General features: G+C 37.3%; 2 protein-coding genes across 2 annotated transcripts; both read left to right on the top strand.

Annotated features, from left to right (window-relative positions):
* The first annotated feature begins 523 nt into the window (after window positions 1-523).
* LOC129088660 (peptidyl-prolyl cis-trans isomerase FKBP1A-like) lies at window positions 524-2,956 on the top strand. Its single transcript, XM_054595983.1, has 4 exons — window positions 524-633; window positions 711-758; window positions 1,550-1,662; window positions 2,073-2,956. The coding sequence occupies exons 1-4, from the start codon at window positions 597-599 to the stop codon at window positions 2,199-2,201; spliced, it is 327 nt and encodes a 108-aa protein (XP_054451958.1). The 5' UTR covers window positions 524-596; the 3' UTR covers window positions 2,202-2,956.
* Window positions 2,957-4,216: 1,260 nt separating this feature from the next.
* plxdc2a (plexin domain containing 2a) lies at window positions 4,217-14,046 on the top strand. Its single transcript, XM_054596670.1, has 14 exons — window positions 4,217-4,467; window positions 7,152-7,366; window positions 7,699-7,842; window positions 8,038-8,107; window positions 8,722-8,844; window positions 8,948-9,066; window positions 9,145-9,244; window positions 9,338-9,433; window positions 9,697-9,778; window positions 10,464-10,524; window positions 10,626-10,854; window positions 12,497-12,532; window positions 12,873-13,030; window positions 13,840-14,046. The coding sequence occupies exons 1-14, from the start codon at window positions 4,371-4,373 to the stop codon at window positions 14,044-14,046; spliced, it is 1,737 nt and encodes a 578-aa protein (XP_054452645.1). The 5' UTR covers window positions 4,217-4,370.
* The last annotated feature ends 766 nt before the right edge of the window (window positions 14,047-14,812 follow it).

Genomic DNA, 14,812 nt, shown 5'->3' with positions numbered 1-14,812 from the left:
CAGCCCGTGCACTTTGAAAATACTGAGAAGATCTATAAACTATCGAAATAGTGCTTCTTTAGTTACTACGTATTGACCATCATTAAGAGAAAGAGCATACATCAAATAGTGAGAAACTGGCAGTCAGTGTGTTTTTCATAGTTTAATAGTTCCTTTTCAAGTATGTGCATTAAGAAACCTTGAAACAGTGCAATTGGAATACACATTTATTTCACAAATCAACATTACCAAAAAAAGCTGTATATTTGTTAAATTTTGCAAAATATACAGTTAGCAGTAAACATCTCAAAATATATACATACATCTTTTAATAGTTGAACTGTAATATAAATAATCATAGCATATATTTAATACAATATAATTTTAATGACTCAGCCCCCACATGATAATGTGCAATTTGAAAACCATATATATGATATATATAATATGTGAAACCTATATGATGTCTATGGCGTCGCGCACGACGATTTGCGTAGCCTCCGGCCGTAATGACCTCACGCCGGGGTGCGCGCACGCCTTCCGCCGGCTTCACAATCACTTGACCGGGCTAGAGAGAGAGAGAGAGAGAGAGAGAGAGAGACCACACGGAAAGAACAATGGGCGTAGAAGTTGAGACCATTCGACCAGGAGACGGTGAGGATGGATTCTGTTCAAACCACTCCACGACTGAACAACACGTCCTTGTTTAACATGCGGGTTTCTCATTGCAGGGAGGACGTACCCGCAGAAGGGGCAGAAGGTGGCCGTGCACTACGTCGGTACGTCGGAGGAGCGCTGTTAGCTTAGCTTAGCTTAGCTTAGCTTAGCTTAGCTTAGCTTAGCGGCGATTCTTCTCTTCTGGCTCCACACCAAGTAGTCAAAACATGCAAAACCAGGAAGCATCTAATGAATTACAGATGAAGAAACTGAAGGCATTAAAACAACAACAACAACAACAACAACACCGCCATGCTAGCGTTAGCCGCCCCCACGTTTCCTGTATGCTAAGCTAAGCTAAGATAACGGTATCCTGTGGGTTAGCTCCTTCATGTTGGTGCAAAGTCCTTTTAAGGTGGTATAGATGTCCCCATGCCAAACAGCATTCATTTAGCTAGAATAACTCATGGTGTGCAGTGTGTAACTATTTAAAGTGCTAAAAACACACAAGCATCACTAGCTGGTTTTTGTGTGAGTTGCCTAGTTTTTGATGTATCTGGGATATAATGGGGACTTTATGGCATTCAGCTTGTGGGGCTCAAAGTGTCATAATAATAATATAATAATAATACATTTTATTTATGGAGAGCTTTTCAGAGTACTCAAAGATGCTTTACAGACATTTAAAAGCTACACACAGCATTAGTCAGACATTAAAAGTAGTTTTGAAGAGGTGAGTTTTGATTTCTGATTTGAACATTTAAAGATTATTGCAGTCTCGGATGTGTTTGGGGAGAGAGGGGGCAGCTATGAATCATTACCCGGTTACTCAAGCCAATCCACAGACACATGCTGCTCACAACAAGGTCTGTACGTTTCTAAAATATCTTTTTTTCCCTTGGTTGTTTAACAGGCACGCTGACAAATGGAAAACAGTTTGACTCCTCCAGGGACCGAGGAGAGCCCTTCAAGTTCAGCATTGGATGTGGACAAGTCATTCGTGCTTGGGACGAGGGTGTAGCGAGGGTAAGGAGAGGAGCAAGGGGCAGAAATTATTGAAGTGCCATAACTTTATTAGCTCTTCATGTGCAAAACATCAAAAATATCTGTTTTCCTGTCTTCACTTTGATATCTGCAGACAACTGATTAGCTTCTAGCTCTGGCAACCTTGAATGTAGAAACAGGCTGTTCAAAGTAAAATTTGCACACTGGTTTGTCAACTTTCATGGCCTCCCCTCTTGTAACCAGATATACTGTATCAAAATACCCTAAAAGTTAGGGTATCTCTGCTTCTATTGTGAGTCCCCCAACTTGATCATAATGCATTACTTAATCACTGGATTGCACCTTAAACAGAGATTCAAAAGAGCAGATCAGCCATTCAATATCAAACCATATTATTATCTTTTAATGACGCTTGCTCTTCACCTCCACAGATGAGCGTTGGCGAGGTGGCCAAGTTGACCTGCTCGCCGGACTATGCGTATGGCCCCGCAGGATACCCACCTGTCATTCCAGGAAACTCTACTCTCCTCTTTGAGGTGGAGCTGCTGGGTCTTTCCTGAAGTTGAAGGTTGCTCTTCAGTTTTACATCCACCAACATCTCTATCACAAATAACTGTTTAATTAAAGGTGCTGTCGGTAGCATTTATAAATCATTATAGAAATAATTCTTATACCTTGGGATGCGTGACACAAATTTGACACATGCTGATGCTAGTGCTAAAATAAAAAACGTATTTCTTCCAGGATTTATGTGGCCTCCATTTCTACATTTCAATGATAAATAATGGGTTCGTGGTGGAATAATTGCAAAGACTGGTGTTCTTTTGTGTTTTAAAACAACCCAACAGAATGACCACATAGTCCCAACAATTGACACTAAATTTGCACTAAAAATCTAATTTGTTCATACATATTTATTCCAGTGTCCCAAAAATAGTGCAGAAATTGTCAAAAATGCGCATGAAACACCTTTTTGATGAAGAGCTTATTTGGTTTTTGTTTTTTCTTGCATTACTGTATCCCTTCCACAGCTTGAAACTTTGACACAATGTAAAGAATGGCTTACAGACCATAACGGCCTATGTTTTCATTCATACATGTATTGCCTTTTATAGAAGTCGATTTTGAATCCTGACTCTTAAACTTAATTCTTGTCTTTTTGTCATAACAAATTAAAGGCCACAAGTGTCTTTGTGTTATGCCATGCTTGACATATGTTTTGGCTATGTTTTACTACTTTATTGTGTCATCTATTAGAAAGGGGCTTTTTCATGGGTATTGCATTCTTACATTAAAATCATCAAGTATACAATAATATTTGTGTCCTTCATTGACATGTTTTGACTTTGAACGCGTAGTTCTGATAAACACTTGTTTATTTTTACTATGAGAACAAATCTCTCTGGATGCAAATCCTGCTCTGAGGTAATAAGATTCTGGATAACTTTAGAATAACCAAACTGTTCTTTCCAAGCGGAAAGATTTGTAAACTAGGTGCTGGTCGACCACATTAGGTAGCGGGTGAAATATCTTGGTTATCACTGCCTCTCATGAGACAGTTTAAGTGCCTCCCAGTGGTGGAATAAGTTTAATACTTTAGTAAAAAAAATTACAAATACCACAATGTAAAAATACTGCATACAAAATGCTACTTAATTTAAGTAGCATAAAGCACATTCGTTTTACCATGAAAATGTGCTTGAAAGTATTAAAAGTGAAGTTACTCGATGCAGGAAAATTTCCAACACTGCTGAACAAAGCTTAATAATTAACTATTAATAACATAGATTTTTAAATGAATGTTAGTTTGGGGTTTGTAGATGGAAGTATTAACTCTTAGCAGAGTAACATTTACAGGCATTTACTTCTTAAATGTTTCAAAGTTTGTCCTGACACTGAACTCAGATTGGCCAATAAATAAAATGAAGTTCATGTTGGCGAACCTATATAACTCTTTAACTCATACTTTTTTTTTCAACCCATTTTATTATTTTCATTCAGTACAGTAACAGATATTAGTTTCACAGCATGTGTTTTGGGTTCACAGGTTTGTTTTGATTGTGACCATCTAGTGGGGATATCTTAGAATTACACAATGGACGTAACATCTGCTGCCTTCACTTGCTCTTTGTAATCTTCAAGCTTCACAATCAATCGATTAATTGAGAAAACTATCAGCAAAATAACCAGTAGTGCAGTCCTATGCAACATTGTTAAAGAAAAAATGGTTCTACCTCAATTTAACAATAACAGTAAAATTCTGATTTCTTTTTTTAATGCATCGTCTAATAAAATATGATTTTAGAGTTACAGCCACATTTCTGCACAAAGAGTACTTCTAATACAAAGTACATTTTCCTTTTCAAACTTCTCATTGTCAAAGAAGTTTTGCACAGAATGGTGGCTTCCACAGTTTTGGCTGAAATAGTTGCTCCACCACTGCTTTGAGCTCCTGTTGGAGACAATTCCGACGACATGTGAAGGCAGCGTTTGTTCTGAACTCCTCACATACCTGAAGGAGCGTCAAACTGACGCACGGACAGTCTGGAAGCTTTACATGGACATCAACATGACGAGAACCTTAACATTAATAGTCCACTTTGCATCGTTTTTTGTCTGTTTTTCTAATTAGAGGAGTGTTTTTTCATGCATGTTTTACTTGTTGATAACTGAACTCTTGGACGTTGGAGGGTCTGGTCACTGTGACGATGCTGTGACTGGGAGGAAGGATGGCGATGACCCTGACAAAGACTGCGAACCTCATCACGGCGCTGCTTTTCCTTTTCCAGCTACAAATAAGCTTCACCAAGTTTAAATCTGCGTATGGTAAGTTATAAACAAATGTGTATATTCTTAAATCTGATAATAATTTGTTTTGGGCAAGGTTAGGAATCTACATTGTAGATTAAAATGATATTTGGACATGATGCTTTCGTTTTATCAGCTAAAGTTATGTAATATTCCTGTATTGTTGAAGCATAAACATAACTAACCATAAACACTCATTTTCGCGTTAATTTCACCGATTTACTGCGTTAGTTTTGGGTGTCAGTGTAAAGTTATTTTGTAATTCAATTACTAAATAACAATTAAAAAACATATGCTTTGTCTTATGCCAATGCCAATACCAGTACTGATATTGGATGATTTAATATGCCAATTATAGAAAGTGTCTGCAGATGTTTTGACATTATTTAAATAGAACTGTATGATACATCTGACATTTGTTGATCTGCAGATTGGGTATTTTAACAAACTTTGAGTGTTTATGTCAGTAGCATCCAGTCACTACACCACAGCTCCTGCTTTTATTCCTGGTAGCCTACTTGTTACCATGTCTCGGAAATATAGACGCAGCTATCTCAGCTGTCTGGCCTCATATGTCTGGTCCTGGGTCTGCTGGTGTGAAGAATGTGAAGCATGCTTTCACCCTCTACTGTGAAAAGAGAAATTAGGACGCACAGTGGTCACTGGAAGGGGTCGAGGATGACCAGGCAGGCTTTGCCACATGGCCCAGGCTGGGGGATTGTTTATGTCCTGTTGCATGTGGGAAGAAAATACAGATATTTGTTGTTGGAGATGTTTAAAATGCATCTCCACATCAAACATTCCCTTTACATACAATTTAGTTCTTTCTTTATCTCCCCCCAAGGTTGTTAAAACATTCCACACTGAGAGTATGTTGTGTGCCAGGTTATTGAAGCAATATGAAATATTCAAACCCAAGACTTTATTTATGGGAATCCTAATGGAAATCTTCTAGATGCGTTGTGCATTATTTTATACAGAGTCCCCCAACATGTAACATGACATATTAGGTATCTTTGGAAACTTTAAAATATGGAATTGGCACATTTTTTAAATGTAAATTCAGTGGGTTTGAATAAGAGCTGCAATTATTCAATAACTATTGTGAGAATCAATGTGTCGTTTAAGTTATTTTTTTGTTAATTAAAACATTTGATGGCTCCAAGTCCTTAAGTGTGAGTATTCACTGCTTTACTTAGTCTTACTATCTAGTACTAGTATATTACTTTGGGTGCCCAGTTATGGCTGCATGTTCAAGGATTATCTTATCTTATCTTATCTTATCTTATCTTATCTTATCTTATCTTTGGGATGTGGAAAGATAACTGATTTGTTCTGACCATCCTGTATTCAGCTGACTTTAGAATATGTTTGTGTTAGACAAAAAAAGACTTCCAATCTTCATTTAACTTGAAATAAATATGCACAAAGACAAAAACATTGCTCCTTACCAAGATCAACCGGATAGATCTGAATGTTCACATCCAAGATGAGGTCCATCTTAAAAGATTCACTTTCACAATGCAGACGAGATACTCTTATCTTATCTTATCTTATCTTATCTTATCTTATCTTATCTTATCTCATCTTATCTCATCTCTAGTAGGGCCGCTAAAGGTGACACAGAAGAGTTCCTAACATCTTACGTAACTTGCGTTGCGTTTGGCCGACAGCTTACGTAACTGACGTGCGCACACCGCTGCTTAATTCTCTGCAGCTTGGTGAGTTAAAACATTTTTTGGCAAGATAGTATGAGATGTTTTAGACGACGACTTGGAGCCTTTTGCATGCATTTGTGCAATTTGCTTGTTTTTTTTAGTTTTAATGAAGTGCTTTACAGCCCAATATTGTTTATAATAAGGGGCTTTAACCTTTTGTGGGTTATATTCATTCAATCACGCAAAGCAGCTGTGGTCTTCCAGACACAGCTGCTGGAGATCTGCACTATAATGAGTGTATCCATCACAGTGAGAACAGTTTTCAATGCTAGACCTAGTTTGAATAATATTTGGTTCTTTAGCTAATAAAATGCCAGAAAACTGAAAAAAGTCAAAATTACCCAGAGCCCAAGGTAATATCTTCAAATGGCATGTATGTTTTTTTTTGTTGTTAAAGATAATACAATTTATAAAATAAATAAAACTATTTAAAATGGAGAAAAGTAGCAAGTTCTCAAATATGAGAAGCTGGAACAAGTTAAATGTTTGGCAGTGTTAATTGATAAATTACTTGAATGATCATTTGATTATAAAAATGGCTTTTTTTATATTTGGAAAGTTTTCAGTTGTAAGGAAATGCTCAATGGTCAGTTTTGGGTTTATGAGTTGCCTTAAGTTAAACTGAACTTGAACAGTTTTTCTTTTGCTATTTAAGTTTTTTTTTTATGTTAAATGGTTCAGATTCATCATTTTTAAAGTCACAAATTGTTTAAACTGCAACATAACAAAATAATCTTGTTTTTTATTTTTTTTGTTCTCAAGTATAGTTTTACCAAGAGTGCTCTAAAATGTGGATATTTGGCAGCTCACGTTCAGGCATTTTGTTTTTAAAATAAGATAATCCTTCATTAGTCCCGCAGCGGGGAAATTTACAGGATTATCTTATCTTTTTATTGTAAGTGATATAATGATGTTACTCCAAAAAACCGTAATCAAATCGTGTTCAAAACAACAATAATGAGCTCTCTGTCGTTGATTCCTCAGGAGTCTACCGTACTGACGCACAGGGGCTGTCTGTTCCAGAGGTACGGCCGTATGTCGTCCCAGGAAACAACAAGCCCAGGGCCAGGAGTCCCAGGTCTGGGGCCCCTGGCTGGGCTGCACATAAGAGGGGCCACTACAGAGACCAGCACAAACCAGAGGAGTCAGATCCAGACCTGCTGTTGGATGAGGGGCACGACAATTCCACACAGATTGTGGTAAAGTTATTAACAGCTAAGAGAGGTTTGGTAATTGATGTATTTAGGCTTTAAATAGGATGCTAGTTCAGGATATTTAGGTAACAGTTGTTTAAAAGTGGCTATAAAATTATCAGCATATATTGTTTAATTTTCACAAAACCAGACTTTGAAAAAACAAAACTTTATTTATCAAAGCATATTAATCTTTGTGGAAAATTAACAAAAAACAGTTTTAGTTAAAAGTTTCAGTTTTATATGAAGATATTGTTTAAAACGGTTCTGATAATGATGAATTTTATGTCAAAGTAATTTAGTAATATATGGATTTCAATCCCTCCATTTTTGTACAGGATGTTGATCATGCTTACTATACATCTAAAATCTACGGTTCTGGAGACGCAGCCAGTAAAGATCTGTGGGTGAACATCGACAAGATGGAAGAGGATGAGTGGAAGGTCTGTGGCTTCCTGTCCAGCACCTACAGACAAGCTGAGGTATGAAATCAGTCTGTTTGAACAAATGGAACAATCTGAATTTAAATATAAATATCTCATGTTAAGGAGAAATTAAATCGTAATCTGCGGGTCAGACTTTAACAATTTGGAATCACCCAAGAAAATTGCATGTCATTGTATATGTATATCTTAAGCATACAGTCAACATTCAACTTATTCTTTCTTCTTTTCCAGAGAGTGAATCTTTCCTTTGACTTCCCTTTCTATGGACATATACTAAAAGAAATCACCGTGGCAACTGGAGGTTAGTCTTTGACTACACGTTTTTTCTTTAGAAGTTGTTATGAGGCTTAGGGGGTATTTAAGTAGTTTTAGATGTCATCTCTTCTCCTGAGTTACAAATAGAGCAGCATTTTTTAATTTAGAATTTTGTTATATCTTTTTTCACTTTTTACCTTCATAGCCACAGTTCATACTCAGGGTACAGTTGACCAAAATCTAAGTAAACATATTAAAAGAAAATTTGAATTGAAAAATTGATTGCTGCTTTAAGAGACTATAACCTGCTTCACAGATTTCTTTTGATTTTGTGTTTAATTTATTTATATACATTTTTGTAATTCTCTTGTATAAGCTTTAGTATATTGTATGGCGTAGATCTGTTTTTATACAACCTCTCCATCTCCAGCCTGAATAAAATACTGAAGTTAAGGATCTGTGTAAATTTAAAAACTAGATCAATCTGCAGAAAAATGCAAAGTTACTATGTGAAGTAATTTGTGTTTGGGGGGTTCTGTTAGCTGGAGGGAGGGGCCTTTTGTCTCATATCTCCTCCATGATTGAAATGATTATTGTGAATATGTCCCTACATATCATTCAAATATCTGCTGGTAACTCCTTCATGTTTTACTCTGACAGGGTTCATTTACACTGGAGATATACTTCACCGAATGCTCACAGCCACTCAGTACATTGCCCCTCTAATGGCCAATCTTGACCCGAGTCTGTCCAAAAACTCTACTGTGTTTTACTTTGACAATGGTAAGAGAGACCATTTTACTCAACTGTCATCAATTGTTGCTTTTTGTTTGTGTGTCTGCTGTAGAATATTTAATGGTGATGTTTATGTGTGTCTACCTCGTAGGCACTGCCCTGGTGGTTCAGTGGAGCCGGATTCACCTCCAGGACAACATCAGTTTAGGATCTTTCACCTTCCAGGCCGTTCTGCACAGTGATGGACGTATCGTCTTTGCATACAAACAGGTGAAATACATTTTTTACTCTTTTGTGTTCAACTGTTAATGTGAAATTTGTTTAATTATGCTGTTTTTTAAAAAATAGATTCCTTTAGACATCAATGACATCAGCACGGACAATCATCCGGTTAAAGTGGGCTTGTCGGATGCTTTTGTGGTTCTTCATGAGATACAGCAGATCCCCAGTGAGTGACACTTTTGGTTTATGAAAAATTCATTTTCTTACTATATATTTTTTCTAACATTAACAACATTATTTCTTTCCTGACATGCTCCAGATGTTCGGAGGAGAACCATTTATGAGTATCACAAAGTCGACATCCTCAAGTCCAAAATCACAAATTCTACAGCTGTGGAGATGCTACCTCTCCCAAGTAAGTATTCAAAATAAACTTAACACACAGTTTACACACAGATTCTGATCTATGTTCTGTATATTTGAGTAACCCTAATCTGAACATTTATTTTACATTTTTGCATTGTACACCCGTATTGTAGAGTTTGACTCTGCAGCAGTTTCATGTTAGCTCTACGCTGCGGCATGGCCTGTAAAAAACAAAAAACAAAGTCAGGTTTAATTCACAGAAGCCAAAGCCGTCTCTTGTGACTCACTCTTCACTGTTTTCTTTATTCTCAGCATGTCTCCAGTTCTCCAGCTGTGGTCCATGTGTCACTTCTCAGATTGGCTTTAACTGCAGCTGGTGCAGTCGGCTAAAAAGGTCAACTAGAAAGCACTCGGAGCACATTCCAACTGATTTTATTTTAATAAAAGGAAACGTCAGGGATGTTTAATCTTCATCTGAATCCAGGGCTGCATTAATAAATATGTTTGCAGACATTATATGAAAAACTTGGAATTTTTGCAAAATTCCAAGTTAGTCAGACTCATGACCACTGCATTAAAATGTATAATGTTGTTGTGCTTCCTGAAGTGACTTTTTGTCGTCAGATATACTCAGTGTTGTTGTGTGCTCATTTCATCTAAATTTAGTTGCAATTACACTGTTTGCAGTTACACAGACAAAAGATTTGGCAAACAATGACAGAATAATGGTATAAAATATAAAATAACATGAATAGATATTTTGCCAGCCGCGCATGCTTTTAATGCACGCAAGCTTGTCCCACTGGCACCGCTAGCCATCGAAAGGCAATATCATTTTTCCCAATCCTGTATAATGCGCCTTAAGTGCATTTCACAGTAATTCCTTATTGCATTAAAGAATAGGTTGTCATTCTTTTAAATAATACTGTCATTAACATATTTGTACTGAAATAGTTGAGAGAACAAAAAAAAAAGTGAAAAGGCTCAGTTCAGACTGAGACCTAAAACACTTTGTCAATTCAGTGTCTTGAATGTTTGTGTTCAAGCACACACTAATAGTATTTACTTTCTTTTCTCAGATGCTCCAGTGGCTTTGATCGTAACCGGCAAGATTGGGTCGACCTCGGCTGCCCGGAGGAGGTTCTCATTATTTTGGGATTTAAGTAAATTACAGAAACTTCAACTCAGCTAGAACTTCTGTCTTTCTGCACAAAATAGTTGATCGATGTTTGTTTTTCCAGAGAAGAGATCTCCGGTGTCTCCGAAAAACTGATGTCACAAACGCCACATCTCGCCACCTCACACATACGACCACTCCTGTTACAACGACCAAGAAGCAGCAGAGGTCCTCCAGCGTGACCTCCAACCCCCCCAGCAGGACGTCCTCCGTCACCAACCCCTCAACCCACAGCAGCACAAGCAGAAGAATACTATCCACTCCACAGCCTCCAACCAGCAAACCTGCAGAAGGTAAGCTGACTACATGCTTTCAGACTGTCTGTAGTAAACAAAACATGTATGTTTTAGTAGTCAAACATAGAGGTTGCCACAAATTAATCATTTTGGACGATTTTTCCCGCAGATAGGACATTTTAATAACTCGTAATCGGTGGAACTGGGCTCCAACCGTCACACGGATTCAGATCGCTGTTTTACAAACCCTATTTATTTGGTTCAGTTCCATAGATATCAGATTAACATAAGATATTTATTTGGATATTTTTGATGCTCATTAATCCAGATTTTAAAAACCCACTATAGGTCGACCTCTCAGCTAAAAACTGCAGTATTTCTAAGACTTTGAAGTGAAAACTACCTCTTTTATAGAATCATCTTGTTTCATAGCTTCATGTCAATGAATTTCAGTTTTTGTCTTTAATGTTAAGTCATTTAGGACAGATTACTGCTCAGGGCAGGGCGTCATTACCATCTCATAAATTAATACTGGTTGCTGTTGCATTGTATCCACGCCCAGTGTGTTGTGTAAAGTCTGACAGCGTGAGGGTCAAGTGGTCAGCTATTTCCCAGTCTTCTGTTAGCTCCTAGCTGAGTGTATACAGCGCCATGTTAAATACTACATGGTATCCTCAGTTGCTGAAGGATGACTCAATGTATGCGTGTCACTCTGGTTAAGTCAGAATAAAGGAGGGCTGTTATTTTTTTAGCTGTTGTGGCTATTGTTTGTTAGCTGGAAGTAAAATGATAGTGCTTCTGTTTGTATTCAGATATTTAACCACGGTAGATGGAAAAGTACTTGATTTGTATTAGCAATATAAGGAATTTATTTGACAATCATTAAATTACAAATATTACTGCTTCACCTGATGACAGTCAGGGATTAAATAACACAAGGTTTATTTCCACTATGATCCTCTAATGGTCGGGAAAAATGCCAAATCTGGCAAAACCGTCAGGCGCAAACACATAAAAGGTCAACAATTTATTTGTGCAAGGTCCCTATTGTGAGATACTATTTTATAGCCATCTCTTCATAGCCTGTTTAAAATGTCTCTCAATGCTTAAATGAGTTTAAGAGAAACTGTAAATTTAATTTCAACGTCTACAAAAGGTAATTTTGCCCGTTTTAACACTTGAATCTAAAATGGATCAAATCTATTGAGCTGCCATGATTTAACATATTTAAACATATTTAGGGACCTCATTATGAATAATCTTAACATATATTTTTTTTATTGGCAATCATTTTGTCTTTTATTAGATTGTAGGGCCTTCAGCACCACATGTCCGACTGGCCCAGAGTAGCATTCAAGCACTGGGATTAATCAGGCGTCCATGCTCGCTGAACTACCAGTAACCTGATTTGTTCAGATCGTACGTCCTGACCAACGGTGCCTGTGGGGAAACAACTAGATTTGCACTTTGGGATTTCACTTGTACTCAGTGCACTACAACATTTCATTAAAAAAGTACAGAAGTTAGTTTAAAAGGATCAGCTTGAAAAGCTACTGCAGTAACAACTCCAAAAGGTTCTCTATTACAGTAAAATGGGATATGGCCAAAGTTTTTTTTTTTTTTTTTTTTTTTTTTTTATTCCTCATATGACCACCAATTCTTCAAACCATTCTTACCATGTCATTCTTTCTTTTTCTAGATGACTCAAAAACCTCTATGCACATCAATGAAGCACGTAAGTCCTTCACGCTCACCCGCTGTGTCTGCTTGTGATTTTATTATTGGTTCATAATGTTTTTCAGCAGTTGTCGAGTCAGCTCTTTATCAAAACTTACATTTTTGGATGAAATTTGTGTTAAAGGAACCATGTGTAGCATTTAACAGGATTTATAGACAGAAAAAAATATTGCTAACTCTGTTTTCTATAGTGTATAATCAACCTGAAAATGGGAATAGTTGTTTTCATCTGCTTTTCTTTAATTTTTTGCCCAATAATCTCAAGTGTTGTACCCGAGGAGGTGAATGCAAGTATTTTTAAGTTGCATTACTAAGAGTCTTATCATCATGCTGTACAGCAGGAGACGAGGTGACCACAGGAGAGAGTGATGAGCGGCCGCAGACCGGTCTACTAACGGGCATCGTCATGGTGATGGTCATCATGGGAGCAGCGGTCCTGATGTCTGTCTACATGTACAACCACCCCACCTCCACCGCCAGCCTCTTCTTCATGGAGGTCAGTGACACCATAATCCTCTCCCCTGAATGAACCATTTTCCAAAACACACTTTGTGTTTTTACTTTTGAAATTGAAGTCAAAATTATAGATTTGAGACTTAAATGAATTAGGGTTACTTATCCATCACAGTCTACAGTAGCAGTTTGGACACACCTTCTCGTTCAATGGTTTTTCTTTATTTATTTTTTGATTTTCTTTCTACATTGTACACATATGGAATTATGTGGTAAACAAACAAATGCTCAACAAACCAGAATGTGTTTTCTATTTTAGATTCTTCAAAGTAGTTGAATGAGAAGGTGTGTCCAAACTTTTGACTGGTACTGTACATTTGTCAAAGTTATTGTTGCCTTGCAAGCAGCAAAGCCTAAAGATAAAAAACTGGTCTTTACAACATTTAAATCTAGGATATATGATCTATTAGCTATCTTGACAACCACTGGGAGAAGAATATGAACATTTGTTTGGATACTCAATGATATAAAATAAATGTTGGTGTCTCCCACTCAATATTCCTTTATTATCAATGTAAAACTTATTCCCAGACTTTGAATGAGATTTGCAGCTCATATTGATGGTTCCCAGAGAGTGCCAGTTTTTCCAATGTATTCTGCACATTTAATGTCCGAAGTCCAAACATTATAAACCCCTTGCTGTGAAACCTAGATGAAAATATCTGGCATCCATCTCATACAAAAAAATAATGAATTGTTGTGTACATTTATGTATTTTTTTCTCATATCCAAATAGCCCTTGAACAAACCCTAATTGTGTTCTTTCTCTCATGCTCCCCCCCCTCCCCCCAGCGGCGGCCGACTCGCTGGCCAATCATGAAGTTCAGACGGGGCTCCGGCCGCCCTTCCTACGCCGAGGTGGAGGCTCCTAGTCAGGACAGCGTGGTGGTCATCGACCCCAAACAGTCTTTCGTCATGTCGGACAGACGAGAGAGTGAACAGAAAGAAGGATTCATAGTTCCTGATCAGAGGGAGCGCTTCCTGGTCTCAGAGAGCTGACCAAAACTACGTATCCCAGGAGGCTTCTGGACAGAGCCTTTATTTTCCATTCAGCTGCTGCTCAAGTTCATTTGAAGAATAGAATTTGAGTGTTCAGAGAGGAAACCACAAAACCTCTATGAGGAAACTAAAGAATGTTTGCATTAGCTAAGCGAGCGATTCCTAATGTAAAGAATATTAAGATGAAACTGTTTTTGCTCAGGTCACTGGTTTGTTTACTTCTGCGTCACCTCTTGCAATTTGTGACGCAGCTGAATGTTTGTTTTGAGACCGTTTTCTCTCAAAGACGGCTGTTATTTTCCAGAGTTATGTGTTGTTCCCACACCTCCTCAAAGAGGAATGTCATATTTGGGTGTCATTTCCTCATCTCAAAAATACACCCACCTTCATCTGAGGGGCAAACAGGGTGAACAGTGATTTACCGCATAACATTTTAACAATGAACCAAATGTCTGGACCTTTTGAATGTCTTACTTTATTTACTGATTTGTTTGGTGTACACTTCAACATTACAAACATCCACAACAATGGAAAAAATACAAGTCTTTATTTTTAACTGCTATATTTGTTTGGATGCATTACTCTGTTTTCAGTCACTGCACAGTATTTATATTGCTTTGTTCATTAGCAAGTTAGATGGAGAACTAATGTTACAATAAAAAGTGTAATAAAATAACGTAATCATTTCACCAGCTTTATCTCACTTTGTGAATCTAAAAAAGTCTAAGAACGGAAACGATACCACTTTTCTAGTGAGCTGAGGATT

The sequence above is a fragment of the Anoplopoma fimbria genome, chromosome 3 (genome assembly GCF_027596085.1).
Source record: "Anoplopoma fimbria isolate UVic2021 breed Golden Eagle Sablefish chromosome 3, Afim_UVic_2022, whole genome shotgun sequence".
NCBI lineage: Eukaryota > Metazoa > Chordata > Actinopteri > Perciformes > Anoplopomatidae > Anoplopoma > Anoplopoma fimbria.
The sequence above is the reverse complement of the archived record's forward strand: the minus strand, read 5'-3'. Positions and strand labels throughout refer to the sequence as shown.

What these genes read in the sequence shown, in the direction of transcription:
- plxdc2a (XM_054596670.1), top strand. Translation starts at nt 4,371, where the DNA reads ATGGCGATGACCCTGACAAAGACTGCGAACCTCATCACGGCGCTGCTT. An exon ending in GCACCTACAGACAAGCTGAG is followed by an intron (nt 7,843 to 8,037) that starts GTATGAAATCAG and finishes CTTCTTTTCCAG; the next exon opens with AGAGTGAATCTTTCCTTTGA. An exon ending in TCGTCTTTGCATACAAACAG is followed by an intron (nt 9,067 to 9,144) that starts GTGAAATACATT and finishes TTTAAAAAATAG; the next exon opens with ATTCCTTTAGACATCAATGA.
- LOC129088660 (XM_054595983.1), top strand. Translation starts at nt 597, where the DNA reads ATGGGCGTAGAAGTTGAGACCATTCGACCAGGAGACG. An exon ending in GACCATTCGACCAGGAGACG is followed by an intron (nt 634 to 710) that starts GTGAGGATGGAT and finishes TTCTCATTGCAG; the next exon opens with GGAGGACGTACCCGCAGAAG. An exon ending in GGGACGAGGGTGTAGCGAGG is followed by an intron (nt 1,663 to 2,072) that starts GTAAGGAGAGGA and finishes TCACCTCCACAG; the next exon opens with ATGAGCGTTGGCGAGGTGGC.